The 16,063-nt window shown below is 50.8% G+C and overlaps 1 protein-coding gene across 1 annotated transcript in view; it reads left to right on the top strand.

Moving 5' to 3' along the window:
• The first annotated feature begins 975 nt into the window (after nucleotides 1–975).
• The window catches only part of GRK2 (G protein-coupled receptor kinase 2), a 42,885-nt gene continuing 27,797 nt past the window's right edge, over nucleotides 976–16,063 (top strand). Inside the window, exon 1 of the mRNA XM_038764969.1 lies at nucleotides 976–1,150. Within this exon, the coding sequence (XP_038620897.1) occupies nucleotides 1,038–1,150 (113 nt within the window). The 5' untranslated portion in view covers nucleotides 976–1,037. The remainder of the gene's footprint in view (nucleotides 1,151–16,063) is intronic.

Consider the following 16,063-nt stretch of genomic DNA (forward strand, 5'->3'; position numbering starts at 1 on the left):
CCCCGCCCCTCGCAGGGCCCGCCCCCGGCGACTTCCGGTGTGGTCCCTCCCCCCGAGTCCCCGCCCCTTCCCTTCCGGTGCCGTCCCGCCCCCACGATGCCCCGCCCCTCTCGGTCCCCGCCCCCGATGACTTCCGGTGTGGTCCCGCCCCCCCTGAGGCCCCTCCCCCGCTCCTTCCGGCCTTGGCCCCGCCCCCACGGGGCCCCGCCCCTCGCGGGGCCCGCTCCCGGTGACTTCCGGTGGTGGCCACGCCCCCTGAGGCCCCCGCCCCCCGCGCCTTCCGGCCGTGGCCCCGCCCCCCACGAGGCCCCGCCCCTCTCGGTCCCCGCTCCCGGTGACTTCCGGTGCGGTCCCGCCCCCCGAGGCCCCGCCCCCCTCACATTCCGGCCTTGGCCCCTCCCCCCTCGATGCCCCGCCCCTCTCGCGCCCCGCCCCCGATGACTTCCGGCCGTGGCCCCTCCCCCCTGAGGCCCCTCCCCCCGGAGGCCCCGCCCCCCTCACCTTCCGGCCTTGGCCCCTCGCCGCCCCCGCCCACCGGTGACTTCCGTTCGCGGCCCCTCCCCCCACGATGCCCCGCCCCTCTCGGGGCCCTCCCACCGGCGACTTCCGGTCGCGGCCCCGCCCTCCACGGTGCCCCGCCCCCCGCAGGGCCCGCCCTCGGTGACTGCCGGTGACGTCACGCTCCCCATGAGGGCCCCGCCCCCCACGATGCCCCGCCCCCCGAGGCCCCGCCCCCCGAGGCCCCGCCCCCCTCACCTTCCGGCCTCGGCCCCTCTCCGCCCCCGCCCACGACGGCTTCCGGTCGCGGCCCCTCCCCGCACGACGCCCCGCCCCCCTCGGGGCCCGCCCACCGGTGACTTCCGGTCGCGGCCCCGCCCCCTCCCCGAGGCCCCGCCCCCCCCGGCGGTCGGTCCGTCTGTCTCTCTGTCTGTCCGTCGGCGTCCCCGTCCGTCGGTCGGTGTCCCCGCCCGCCCGTCCGTCCTCCCGGGAGGGTCCGGAGGAGCGTCCGCGCGGGGCCGAGAGCGGGCGGCGCCAAGATGGCGGACCTGGAGGCCGTGCTGGCCGACGTGAGCTACCTGATGGCCATGGAGAAGAGCAAGGCCACCCCCGCCGCCCGCGCCAGCAAGAAGATCCTCCTGCCCGAGCCCAGGTGACCCCTGACCCCCGACCCCCAACCCCCCCCCCCCCACTGGGGCCCAGCCCACCGCGATGATCGATCGATCGATCAATCAATAAGTCGTCTTTATTGAGCCCTTCCTGCGTGCGGAGCACTGGCCTGAGCGCTTGGGAACTCCAAGTTGGCAACATCTAGAGACGGTCCCTAATGATAATAATGATGGCATTTATTAAGCGCTTACTATGTGCAAAGCACTGTTCTAAGCGCTGGCACTGCACAGTCTAGAAGTCCTCAATCAATCAATCAATCAGTCGCATTTATTGAGCGCTTACTGCGTGCGGAGCACTGGCCTAGGCGCTTGGGAAGTCCAAGTTGGCAACATCTAGAGACGGTCCCTAATGATAATAATGATGGCATTTATTAAGCGCTTACTATGTGCAAAGCACTGTTCTAAGCGCTGGCACTGCACAGTCTAGAAGTCCTCAATCAATCAGTCAATCAGTCGTATTTATTGAGCGCTTACTGCGTGCGGAGCACTGGCCTGAGCGCTTGGGAACTCCAAGTTGGCAACATCTAGAGACGGTCCCTGATAATAATAGTGATGGCATTTATTAAGCGCTTACTGTGTGCAAAGCACTGTTCTAAGCGCTGGCACTGCACAGTCTAGAAGTCCTCAATCAATCAGTCAATCAGTCGCATTTATTGAGCGCTTACTGCGTGCGGAGCACTGGACTAAGCGCTTGGGATGTCCAAGTTGGCAACATCTAGAGACGGTCCCTGATAATAATGATGGCATTTATTAAGCGCTTACTATGTGCAAAGCACTGTTCGAAGCGCTGGCACTGCACAGTCTAGAAGTCCTCAATCAATCAATCAATCAGTCGCATTTATTGAGCGCTTACTGCGTGCGGAGCACTGGCCTGAGCGCTTGGGAAGTCCAAGTTGGCAACATAGAGAGACGGTCCCTAATGATAATAACGATGGCATTTATTAAGCGCTTACTATGTGCAAAGCACTGTTCTAAGCGCTGGCACTGCACAGTCTAGAAGTCCTCAATCAATCAATCAGTCGTATTTATTGAGCGCTTACTGCGTGCGGAGCACTGGACTAAGCGCTTGGGAAGTCCAAGTTGGCAACATAGAGAGACGGTCCCTAATGATAATAACGATGGCATTTATTAAGCGCCTACTATGTGCAAAGCACTGTTCTAAGCGCTGGCACTGCACAGTCTAGTCCTCAATCAATCAATCAGTCGTATTTATTGAGCGCTTACTGCGTGCGGAGCACTGGACTAAGCGCTTGGGAAGTCCAAGTTGGCAACATAGAGAGACGGTCCCTAATGATAATAACGATGGCATTTATTAAGCGCCTACTATGTGCAAAGCACTGTTCTAAGCGCTGGCACTGCACAGTCTAGAAGCCCTCAATCAATCAGTCGTATTTATTGAGCGCTTACTGCGTGCGGAGCACTGGACTAAGCGCTTGGGAAGTCCGAGTTGGAAACATCTAGAGACGGTCCCTACCCGACAGTGGGCTCACAGTCTACAAGTCATCAATCAATCAATCAATCGTATTTATTGAGCGCTTACTGCGTGCGGAGCACTGGACTAAGCGCTTGGGAAGTCCAAGTTGGCAACATAGAGAGACGGTCCCCACCCGACAGTGGGCTCACAGGCTAGAAGGGGGAGACCAGAGCGATGATCAATCAATCAGTCAATCAACCATATTTATTGAGCGCTTACTGCGTGCGGAGCACTAGAGTAAGCGCTTGGGAAGTCCCAGTTGGCAACATCTAGAGACGGTCCCCACCCGACAGTGGGCTCACAGGCTAGAAGGGGGAGACCAGAGCGATGATCGATCAATCAATCGTATTTATTGAGCGCTTAATGTGTGCGGAGCACTGTACTAAGCGCTTGGGATGTTGGCAACATCTAGAGACGGTCCCCACCCGACAGTGGGCTCACAGTCTAGAAGGGGGAGAATGGGGGATGATGATGATGATACTGATGGCCCTTGGCAACCCCTTACTACAATAATAATGGCATTTATTAAGCGCTCACTATGTGCCGAGCGACGTGCTGAGCGCCGCGCTACACGCAGGGTAATGGGGTCGGGTTTTTGTTAGTATGTTTGGTTTTGTTCTCTGTCTCCCCCTTTGAGACTGTGAGCCCGCTGGTGGGTAGGGACTGTCTCTAGATGTTGCCAACTTGGACTTCCCAAGCGCTTAGTACAGTGCTCTGCACACAGTAAGCACTCAATAAATACGATTGATTGATTGGTTGATTGTGGGCTGGGTGATCTTGGGCGAGTCGCTTCACTTCTCCCCCGGGCCTCAGTTATCGGAAAAATGGGGGTTCATAAGGGCGGTGGTACATAATAATGGCATTTGTTGAGCGCTTACTATGTGTGAAGCAGCATGGCTCAGTGGAAAGAGCACGGGCTTTGGAGTCATCATCAAGCTCTTAGTACAGTGCTCTGCGCACAGTAAGCGCTCAATAAATACAATTGATTGATCATCATCATCAATTGTATTTATTGAGCGCTTACTGTGCGCAGAGCACTGGACTAAGCGCTTGGGAAGTACAGGGGTCAGGGGTTCGAATCCCATCCCCGCCACTTGTCAGCTAGGTGACTTTGGGTAAGTCACTTCACTTCTCTGGGCCTCAGGTCCCTCATCTGTAAAATGGGGGTGAAGACAGCCCCACGTGGGACAACCTGATCTCCTTGTAACCTCCCCAGCGCTTAGAACAGTGCTTTGCACACAGTAAGCGCTTAATAAATGCCATTGTAAATGTGCAATGAACTGTTCTAAGCGCTGGGGTAATAATAATAATAATGATGGTGTTTGTTAAGCGCTTACTATGATGTGCCAAGCACTGTTCTAAGCGCCGGTGGAGTAATAATAATAATGATGTGACTGTGAGCCCACTGTTGGGTAGGGACTGTCTCTATATGTTGCCAATTTGTACTTCCCAAGCGCTTAGTACAGTGCTCTGCACATAGTAAGCGCTCAATAAATACGATTGATGATGATGATGATGATGATGGTATTTGTTCAGCTCTTACTATGTGCCAAGCACTGTTCTAAGCACCGGTGGAGTAATAATAATAATGATGATGGTATTTGTTAAGCGCTTACTATGATGTGCCGAGCACTGTTCTAAGCGTTGGTGGAATAATAATAATAATGATGATGGTGTTTGTTAAGCGCTTACTATGATGTGCCGAGCACTGTTCTAAGCATTGGTGGAATAATAATAATAATAATAATAATAATGATGATGGTATTTGTTAAGCGCTTACTATGATGTGCTGAGCACTGATCTAAGCACTGGTGGAATAATAATAATAATAATAATGATGATGGTGGTATTTGTTAAGCGCTTACTATGTGCCAAGCACTGTTCTAAGCGCAGGGGGAGATCTAGGGTCATCAGGTTGTCCCACGTGGGGCTCACAGCCTTCACCCCCCATTTCACAGATGAGGTCACTGAGGCCCAGAGAAGGGAAGCGACTTGCCCAGGGTCACACAGCAGCCAAGTGCGGGGTTGGGATTAGAACCCACGACCCCTGACTCCCAAACCCGGGCTTAATAATCGTGGTATTTGTTAAGCGCTTACTGTGGGTTAAGAGGGTGAGCCCCGTGTGGGACAGCGACTTGGTCCCACCTGATTGCCTTGTGTCTACCCCAGTGCTTAGAACAGGGCTTGGCACGTAGTAAGCGCTTAACAAATAATAATAATAATGATGATAGCATTTATTAAGCGCTTACTATGTGCAAAGCACTGTTCTAAGCGCTGGGGAGGTTACAAGGCAATCAGGTTGTCCCACAGGGGTCTTAATCCCCATTTGACAGATGAGGGAACTGAGGCCCAGAGAAGTGAAGTGACTTGCCCAAAGTCACACAGCTGACAAGTGGTGGAGCCGGGATTCGAACCCATGACCTCTGACTCCAAACCCCGGGCTCTTTCCACTGAGCTACGCTGCTTCTCTACAAATGCCATCATTGTTATTATGCGGGCTCCCGGAGCCCCTTGCTGCTCCATCTTCGTGCCTGAGGGCCTGGGATAATAATAATAATGGCATTTATTAGGCGCTTACTATGTGCAAAGCACTGTTCTAAGCGCCGGGGAGGTTACAAGGTGATCAGGTTGTCCCGCGGGGGGCTCACAGTCTTCAGCCCCATTTTACAGATGAGGTCACTGAGGCCCAGAGAAGTGAAGTGACTTAGCCAAAGTCACCCAGCGGACCGTTGGCGGAGCCGGGATTTGAACCCGTGACCTCTGCCTCCAAAGCCCGGGCTCTTTCCACCGAGCCACGCTGCTTCTCGTGACACCCCCAGACTCACACCTCAGTCCCTGAGAGGTTTGTCGGCAGGGGCCCAGGAGGCCGGCCCGCTGGGTTATCGTCATCATCATCATCATCATCCTCAATCGTATTTATTGAGCGCTTCCTGTGTGCAGAGCACTGTACTAAGCGCTTGGGAAGTCCAAGTTGGCAACATAGAGGGACGGTCCCTACCCAACAGCGGGCTCACAGTCGAGAACTGTGCTAAGGGCTGGGGTGGAGACAAGACAACCAGATTTATTTATTTTACTTGTACGTACTTATTCTATTTATTTTATTTTGTTAATATGTTTTGTCGTCTGCCTCCCCCTTCTAGACTGTAAGCCCGCTGTTGGGTAGGGACCGTCTCTATACGTTGCCAACTTGGACTTCCCAAGCGCTTAGTCCAGTGCTCCGCACACAGTAGGCGCTCAATAAATACGATTGAATGAATGAATGAATACTAAGCGCTAAGCCAGTCTAGACTGTGAGCCCACTGTTGGGTAGGGACCGTCTCTATACGTTGCCAACTTGGACTTCCCAAGCGCTTAGTCCAGTGCTCCGCACACAGTAGGCGCTCAATAAATATGATTGAATGAATGAATGAATACTAAGCGCTAAGCCAGTCTAGACTGTGAGCCCACTGTTGGGTAGGGACTGTCTCTAGATGTTGCCAACTTGGACTTCCCGAGCGCTTAGTCCAGTGCTCCGCACACAGTAGGCGCTCAGTAAATACGATTGAATGAACCAGATGGCCCAGCTCGATTCCCCGTCCCATACGGGGTCTCCCGGACCGAGGGGGAGGGAGAGCAGATTTTAATCCCCGTATTACGGATGAGGAAGGTGAGGTACAGAGGGGCTCAGTGGCTTCCCCAAAGTCACACAGCAGGCCAGCGGGGGACCTGGGCCTGGAACCCAGGACTCTTGACCCCCAGCCTCCATCAATCAATCGTATTTATTGAGCGCTTACTGTGTGCAGAGCACTGGACTAAGCGCTTGGGAAGCCCAAGTTGGCAACATAGAGAGACGGTCCCTATGCTGCCCCTTTTCCGTCTCCCTCGGGCAGTAGAAACGGGGGGGGTTCACCGCTAGAAAAGTCATAAAGAGAAGCAGCGTGGCTCGGTGGAAAGAGCCCGGGCTTTGGAGTCAGAGGTCCTGGGTTCAAATCCCCGCCCTGCCAATTGTCAGCTGGGTGACTTTGGCAAGTCACTTCGCTTCTCTGGGCCTCAGTGACCTCATCTGGAAAATGGGGTTCTTCTCGACTGTGAGCCCACTGTTGGGTAGGGACCGTCTCTCTATGTTGCCAACTTGTACCTCCTTCCCTTCCCCACAGCACCTGTTTATATGTATATATGTTTGTATATATTTATTACTCTAGTTATTTCTTTATTTGTTTTACTTGTGCATATCTATTCTATTTATTTTATTTTGTTAGTATGTTTGGTTTCGTTCTCTGTCTCCCCCTTTTAGACTGTGAGCCCGCTGTTGGGTAGGGACCGTCTCTCTATGTTGCCAACTTGTACCTCCTTCCCTTCCCCACAGCACCTGTTTATATGTATATATGTTTGTACATATTTATTACTCTAGTTATTTATTTATTTATTTTGCTTGTCCATATCTATTCTATTTATTTTATTTTGTTAGTATGTTTGGTTTCGTTCTCTGTCTCCCCCTTTTAGACTGTGAGCCCGCTGTTGGGTAGGGACCGTCTCTCTATGTTGCCAACTTGTACCTCCTTCCCTTCCCCACAGCACCTGTTTATATGTATATATGTTTGTATATATTTATTACTCTAGTTATTTCTTTATTTGTTTTACTTGTCCATATCTATTCTATTTATTTTATTTTGTTAGTATGTTTGGTTTCGTTCTCTGTCTCCCCCTTTTAGACTGTGAGCCCGCTGTTGGGTAGGGACCGTCTCTCTATGTTGCCAACTTGTACCTCCTTCCCTTCCCCACAGCACCTGTTTATATGTATAGATGTTTGTGCATATTTATTACTCTAGTTATTTATTTATTTATTTTGCTTGTCCATATCTATTCTATTTATTTTATTTTGTTAGTATGTTTGGTTTCGTTCTCTGTCTCCCCCTTTTAGACTGTGAGCCCGCTGTTGGGTAGGGACCGTCTCTCTATGTTGCCAACTTGTACCTCCTTCCCTTCCCCACAGCACCTGTTTATATGTATATATGTTTGTATATATTTATTACTCTAGTTATTTCTTTATTTGTTTTACTTGTACATATCTATTCTATTTATTTTATTTTGTTAGTATGTTTGGTTTCGTTCTCCGTCTCCCCCTTTTAGACTGTGAGCCCGCTGTTGGGTAGGGACCGTCTCTCTATGTTGCCAACTTGTACCTCCTTCCCTTCCCCACAGCACCTGTTTATATGTATATATGTTTGTACATATTTATCGCTCTAGTTATTTTTTTTTTTATTTTACTTGTACATATCTGTTCTATTTTATTTTGTTAGTATGTTTGGTTTCGTTCTCTGTCTCCCCCTTTTAGACTGTGAGCCCACTGTTGGGTAGGGACTGTCTCTCTATGTAGCCAACTTGGACTTCCCAAGCGCTTAGTCCAGTGCTCTGCACGCAGTAAGCGCTCAATAAATACGACTGATTGATTGATTGGACTTCCCAAGCGCTTAGTTCAGTGCTCTGCACGCAGTAAGCGCTCAATAAATACGACTGATTGATTGATTGGACTTCCCAAGCTCTTAGTTCAGTGCTCTGCACACAGTAAGCGCTCAATAAATATGACTGATTGATGAAGACTGTGAGCCCCCCGTGGGACAACCTGATCAGTCAGTCGTATTTATTGAGCGCTTACTGTGTGCAGAGCACTGGACTAAGCGCTTGGGAAGTACAAGTGGGCAACATATAGAGACGGCCCCTCACCTTGTAACCTTCCCAGTGCTTAGAACGGTGCTTTGCACATAGTAAGCGCTTAATAAATGCCATCATTATTATTATTATAAAGGCCCCCCCCCACCCCACTTGAGAGAGTTGTGTACCCCATGGCCGGGCCGCTCGTGGCAGGGAAGGGGCCCAACTGGAGGGTATTTATGTATCAGGGGGCAGAGCCCGGCTGTGGGCTGTAGGGAGAATCAATCAGTCGTATTTATTGAGCGCTTACTGTGTGCAGAGCACTGTACTAGGCGCTTGGGAAGTCCAAGTTGGCAACATCGAGAGACGGTCCCTACCCACAGCGGGCTCACAGTCTGGAAGGGGGAGAAGTACCCCACGTGGCACCCCGGCCGCCCAGGGGCAGACCCGCCGTCCCCAAGCGGGCCCATCCCGGGGCCGAGCGGGTCCGGGGGTCCGAGCGGGCCGCCATCCGGGGCCTCCCCGCCCGCCCCCGGAGCGGGCGGCGAAAACAGGAACCGGGGTCAGGGGAGCGGAGGCGGTTGGGGAGGAAGTGGCCGGCTCCCGCAGATGACCGGCCCTGGCCCTGGCCCTGCTGCTGGTGGCGGCGGGGGACGGCTGGTGGGGGAAGGGGCCGGAGGGGTGGCACCGAGCCCCCCGGGGGCCACAGCTCTACCTGGGGGCCTCTGGCTTGGGTCATCATCATCATCATCATCAATCGTATTTATTGAGCGCTTACTGTGTGCGGAGCACTGGACTGAGCGCTTGGGAAGTCCAAGTTGGCAACACATAGAGACGGTCCCTACCCAACAGTGGGCTCACAGTCTAAAAGGGGGAGACAGAGAACCAAACATACGAACAAAATAAAATAAATAGAATAGATAAATAAATAGAGTAATAAATATGTACAAACATATACCAAACCAATTCACTCGGGTCTACCCCAGCGCTCAGAGCAGGCCTTCAAGGCCCTGCTGAGAGCTCGCCTCCTCCAGGAGGCCTTCCCAGACTGAGCCCCCTCCTTCCTCTCCCCCTCGTCCCCGTCTTACCTCCTTCCCCTCCCCACAGCACCTGTATATATGTTATATATCATCATCATCATCATCAATCGTATTTATTGAGCGCTTACTGTGTGCGGAGCACTGGACTAAGCGCTTGGGAAGTACAAGTTGGCAACATATAGAGACGGTCCCTACCCAACAGTGGGCTCACAGCCTAAAAGGGGGAGACAAAACCAAACATACGAACAAAATAAAATAAATAGAATAGATATGTACAAGCAAAATAAATAGAGTAATAAATATGTACAAACATATACCAAACCAATTCACTCGGGTCTACCCCAGCACTCCGAGCAGGCCTTCAAGGCCCTACTGAGAGCTCGCCTCCTCCAGGAGGCCTTCCCAGACTGAGCCCCCTCCTTCCTCTCCCCCTCGTCCCCGTCTTACCTCCTTCCCATCCCCACAGCACCTGTATATATGTGTATATATGTTATATATCATCATCATCAATCATATTTATTGAGCGCTTACTGCGTGCGGAGCACTGGACTGAGCGCTTGGGAAGTGCAAATTGGCAACATCTGGAGACGGTCCCTACCCAGCAGTGGGCTCACAGTCTAAAAGGGGGAGACAAAACCAAACATACGAACAAAATAAAATAAATAGAATAGATATGTGCAAGTAAAATAAATAAATAAAGAGTAATAAATATGTACAAACATATACCAAACCAATTCACTCGGGTCTACCCCAGCGCTCAGAGCAGGCCTTCAAGGCCCTACTGAGAGCTCGCCTCCTCCAGGAGGCCTTCCCAGACTGAGCCCCCTCCTTCCTCTCCCCCTCGTCCCCGTCTTAGCTCCTTCCCCTCCCCACAGCACCTGTATATATGTGTATATATGTTATATATCATCATCATCATCAATCGTATTTATTGAGCGCTTACTGTGTGCAGAGCACTGGACTAAGCGCTTGGGAAGTCCAAGTTGGCAACGTATAGAGACGGTCCCTACCCAGCAGTGGGCTCACAGTCTAAAAGGGGGAGACAAAACCAAACATACGAACAAAATAAAATAAATAGAATAGATATGTACAAGTAAAATAAATAAATAAATAAATAGAGTAATAAATATGTACAAACATATACCAAACCAATTCACTCGGTTCTACCCCAGTGCTCAGAGCAGGCCTTCAAGGCCCTACTGAGAGCTCGCCTCCTCCAGGAGGCCTTCCCAGACTGAGCCCCCTCCTTCCTCTCCCCCTCGTCCCCGTCTTACCTCCTTCCCCTCCCCACAGCACCTGTATATATGTGTATATATGTTATATATACACTGTACTAAGCGCTCAAGCACTATCCCGGCTCCCGGCCCGCTCTCCCACGTGGCCGGGTGGCCTTCCCTCGGTTGCGGGGCAGGACGGATGCTCGGCATCTAGGACGACGTCCCCCTCTCCATCCCCCCCCATCTTATCATCATCAATCGTATTTATTGAGCGCTTACTGTGTGCAGAGCACTGTACTAAGCGCTTGGGAAGTACAAGTTGGCAACATAGAGAGACAGTCCCTACCCAACAGTGGGCTCACAATCTTACCTCCTTCCCCTCCCCACAGCACCTGTATGTATGTATATATGTTTGTACAGATTTATTACTCTGTTTTTTTATTTATTTATCTTGTACATATTTATTGTACTTATTTTATTTTGTTAATTTGTTTTGTCGTCCGTCTCCCCCTTCCAGACTGTGAGCCCACTGCTGGGTAGGGACCGTCTCTCTATGTTGCCAACTTGTCCTTCCCAAGCGCTTAGTACAGTGCTCTGCACACAGTAAGCGCTCAATAAATACGATTGAATGAATGAATGAATGAATGTATACATGTTTGTACGTATTTATTACTCATTTTTTTATTTATTTATCTTGTACATATCTGTTCTACTTATTTTATTTTGTTAATATGTTTTGTTTTGTCGTCCATCTCCCCCTTCTAGACTGTGAGCCCACTGTTGGGTAGGGACCGTCTCTCTATGTTGCCAACGTGGACTTCCCAAGCGCTTAGTCCAGTGCTCTACACACAGTAAGCGCTCAATAAATACGATTGATTAAATGAATGAATGAATGTATACATGTTTGCACGTATTTATTACTCTTTTTTTATTTATTTATCTTGTACATATCTATTCTACTTATTTTATTTTGTTAATATGTTTTGTTTTGTCGTCTGTCTCCCCCTTCTAGACTGTGAGCCCACTTTTGGGTAGGGACCGTCTCTTTATGTTGCCAACTTGTCCTTCCCAAGCGCTTAGTCCAGTGCTCTGCACACAGTAAGCGCTCAATAAATACGATTGAATGAATGAATGTATAGATGTTTGTGCATATTTATTACTCCATTTTTTTATTTATTTATTTTACTTGTACATATCTATTCTGTTTTATTTGGTTTATATGTTCTGTTTTGTCGTCTGTCTCCCCCTTCTAGACTGTGAGCCCGCTGTTGGGCAGGGACCGTCTCTCTATGTTGCCAACTTGGACTTCCCAAGCGCTTAGCCCGGTGCTCTGCACACAGTAAGCGCTCAATAAATATGACTGATTGATTGAGCAGCGTTTGACCCTTAGTAAGCACCTAATAGGTGCCGTTGGAAAAAAAAAGTCTAGCCATTAAGTGTCAAGCATTGGGCAGGGGGGAGGGGAGGAGGAGGGTGCTCCGGGCTCCGCCACGTGCTCCCTAAGGGGACCGGTGTGGTGGCCTCAGACTTCCGGTTCCCCCGACTGCATCAATCAATCGTATTTATTGAGCGCCTACTGTGTGCAGGGCACTGTACTAAGCGCTCAAGTATTATCCCGGCTCCCGGCCTGCTCTCCCACGTGGCCGGGCGGCCTTCAATCAATCAATCAATCAATCAATCGTATTTATTGAGCGCTTACTATGTGCAGAGCACTGGACTAAGCGCTTGGGAAGTACAAATTGGCAACACATAGAGACAGTCCCTACCCAACAGTGGGCTCACGGTCTAAAAGGGGGAGACAGAGAACAAAACCAAGCATACCAACAAAATAAAATAAATAGGATAGAAATGTACAAGCAAAATAAATAAATAAATTAGAGTAATAAATATGTACAACCATATATAAATATATACCGGTGCTGTGGGGAAGGGAAGGAGGTAAGATGGGGAGATGGAGAGGGGGACGAGGAGGAGAGGAAGGAAGGAAGGGGCCTTCCCTAGGCTGTGGGGCAGGACTGATGCTCGGCATCTAGGACAACATCCCCCTCTCCATCCCCCCCATCTTCCCTCCTTCCCTTCCCCACAGCACCTGTAAATATGTTTGTACATGTTTATTACTCTATTTATATATTTATTTTACTTGTCCATATCGATTCTATTTCTTTTATTTTGTTAGTATGTTTGATTTTGTTGTCTGTCTCTCCCTTCTAGACTGGGAGCCCGCTGTTGGGTAGGGACCGTCTAGATGGTGCCAACTTGGGCTTCCCAAGCGCTTAGTCCAGTAAGCGCTCGATAAATCCGATTGATTGATTGATTGATTGATTGATTGACGGGCCTGGGATGGACCTCTCCTGCCCCGCCTGGACTCTCCCACATCCCTCTCCCAGCTTCTTCCAGCAGCCGCCGGACCCTCTCGGCCTCTCTTCCCGGCCCTCTCCCGTCCTCTTCCAGACTCTCTCGGACCCTTCCGGCCTCTCTTCCCGGCCCTCTCCCGTCCTCTTCCAGACTCTCCCGGACCCTTCCGGCCTCTCCCGGACTCCGTCACGTTCTCCCGACCTCCCCCGAGCTTCTTCCAGGCTCCTCCCGGCTTCCCTCGGCGTCTTGTAGGCGGTGGCGGCCCGGCTTGGCCAAGCGGAAAGGGCCCGGGCCCGGGATTCGGAGACCTGTGTTCCCATCCCGACTCTGTCCCTTCTCAATCCCTGTTCTCCCTTCAACTGGAGACTGTGAGCCCTTTATTATTATTATTATAATAATAATAATGATGGCATTTATTAAGCCCTTACTGTGTGCAAAGCACCGTTCTAAGCACTGGGGAGGTTACAGGGTGATCAGGTTGTCCCACAGGGGGCTCACAGTCTTCATCCCCATTTTCCAGATGAGGTCACTGAGGCCCAGAGAAGAAGAATAATAATAATAATGGCATTTGTTAAGTGCTTACTATGTGCAAAGCACTGTTCTAAGCACTGGGGAGGTTACAGGGTGATCAGGTTGTCCCACGGGGGGCTCACAGTCTTCATCCCCATTTTACAGATGGGGGAACTGAGGTCCAGAGAAGTAGAAGTGACTTGCCCAAAGTCACCCAGCTGACAATTGGCGGAGCCGGGATAATAATAATGATGACGTTTGTTAAGCGCTTACTATGTGCAAAGCACTGTTCTAAGCGCTGGGGAGGATACAAGGTGATCAGGTTGTCCGACAGGGGGTTCACAGTCTTCATCCCCATTTGACAGATGAGGTCACTGAGGCCCGGAGAATAATAATAATAATAATGATGGCATTTATTAAGCCCTTACTATGTGCAAAGCACTGTTCTAAGCGCTGGGGAGGTTACAAGGTGATCAGGTTGTCCGACGGAGGGCCCACAGTCTTCATCCCCATTTGACAGATGAGGTCACTGAGGCCCGGAGAATAATAATAATAATAATGATGGCATTTATTAAGCCCTTACTATGTGCAAAGCACTGTTCTGAGCGCTGGGGAGGTTACAGGGTGATCAGGTTGTCCCACGGGGGGCTCACAGTCTTCATCCCCATTTGACAGATGAGGTCACTGAGGCCCAGAGAATAATAATAATAATAATAATGATGATGGCATTTATTAAGCACTTACTATTTGCAAAGCACTGGTCTAAGCGCTGGGGAGGTTACAGGGTGATCAGGTTGTCCCACGTGGGGCTCACAGTCTCAATCCCCATTTTACAGATGAGGGAACTGAGGCACAGAGAAGTGAAGTGACTTGCCCAACGTCACACAGCTGACAATTGGCAGAGCCGGGGTTTGAACCCATGACCTCTGACTCCAAAGCCTGGGCTCTTTCCACTGGAAAAGCGCCTTGCACATAGTAAGCGCTTAATAAATGCCATCACTGCAACTGAACCATGTTGCTTCTCAAGACCTGATGATGTTGCAGCGTGACTCAGTGGAAAGAGCCCGGGCTTGGGAGCCGGAGGTCATGGGTTCGAATCCCGACTCCACCACTTGTCAGCAGGGTGACTTTGGGCAAGTCACTTAGCTTCTCTGGGCCTCAGTTCCCTCATCTGTGAAATGGGGATGAAGACTGTGAGCCCCCCGTGGGACAACCTGATCACATTGTATCCCCCCCAGCGCTTAGAACAGTGCTTGGCACATAGTGAGCGCTTAACAAATGCCATCGTTATTATTCTCGGAGCCTCAGTGACCTCATCCGTAAAATGGGGACGAAGACCGTGAGCCCCACGGGGGCCAACCTGATCACCTCGTAGTCGAGAAGCGGCGTGGCTCAGTGGGAAGATCACAGGCTTGGGAGTCCGAGGTCCTGGGTTCTAATCCCGCCTCTGCCGTTTGTCAGCTGTGTAACTTTGGGCAAGTCACTTCTCTGAGCCTCAGTTCCCTCATCTGGAAAATGGGGAGGAAGACCGTGAGCCCCACGTGGGACAACCTGATGACCTTGTATCTCCCCAGCGCTTAGAACAGTGCTGGGCGCGTAGTAAGCGCTTAACAAATACCATCGTTATTATTGTGTATCCCAGCACTTAGAGCAGTGCTTGGCACAACATAGTAAGCGCTTAACAAAGAAACAAAGACCATCATTATTACCCCAGCGCAGACCATCATTATTACCCCAGCGCAGAGTACGGCAGTCCATAGTATTTATCGAGTGCTTATTGTGTGCAGAGCACTGTACTAAGCGCTTAGGAGGGTACACTCTAACGGTCGGTAGACGCATTCCCTGCCGACGAGGAACTTAAGATGGAGAGGAAAACCAATTTCAACGCCAGACGGCCCGGGAAATTTCACCACAACCCACCCCCACCAAAGAGCTTCCTCTTGCAATCATGAGTTTTACTTAAACTTCTTAATACCTTTAACCCCCACAAGGTATTTGCGTAATAATGGTGGCATGTATTAAGCGCTTACTATGTGCAAAGCACTGCTCTAAGCGCCGGGGAGGTTACAAGGTGATCAGGTTGTCCCACGGAGGGCTCACAGCGTGGCTCCGTGGAAGGAGCACGAGCTTTGGAGTCAGTAGAAGCAGCGTGGCTCAGTGGGAAGAGCACCGGCTTTGGAGTCAGAGGTCCTGGGTTCAAATCCCGGCTCCGCCACTTGTCAGCTGTGTGACTTTGGGCGAGTCACTTAACTTCTCTGAGCCTCAGTTCCCTCATCTGGAAAATGGGGATGAAGACTGTGAGCCCCCCGTGGGACCACCTGATCACCTTGTAACCTCCCCGGCGCTTAGAACAGTGCTTTGCACAGAGTAAGCGCTTAATAAATGCTATTAAAAAAAAAAAGGGTCATGGGTTCAAATCCCGGCTCCGCCACTTGTCAGCTGTGTGACTTTGGGCGAGTCACTTCCCTTCTCTGAGCCTCAGTTCCCTCATCTGTAAAATGGAGATTAAAACTGAGAGCCCCCCGTGGGATAATCTGATCACCTTGTAACCTCCCCAGCGCTTAGAACAAGTGCTTTGCACAGAGTAAGCGCTTAATAAATGCTATTAAAAAAAAAGGTCATGGGTTCAGATCCCGGCTCCGCCACTTGTCAGCTGTGTGACTTTGGGCA

The sequence above is a fragment of the Tachyglossus aculeatus genome, chromosome 22, assembly GCF_015852505.1.
Source record: "Tachyglossus aculeatus isolate mTacAcu1 chromosome 22, mTacAcu1.pri, whole genome shotgun sequence".
NCBI classification, from domain to species: domain Eukaryota; kingdom Metazoa; phylum Chordata; class Mammalia; order Monotremata; family Tachyglossidae; genus Tachyglossus; species Tachyglossus aculeatus.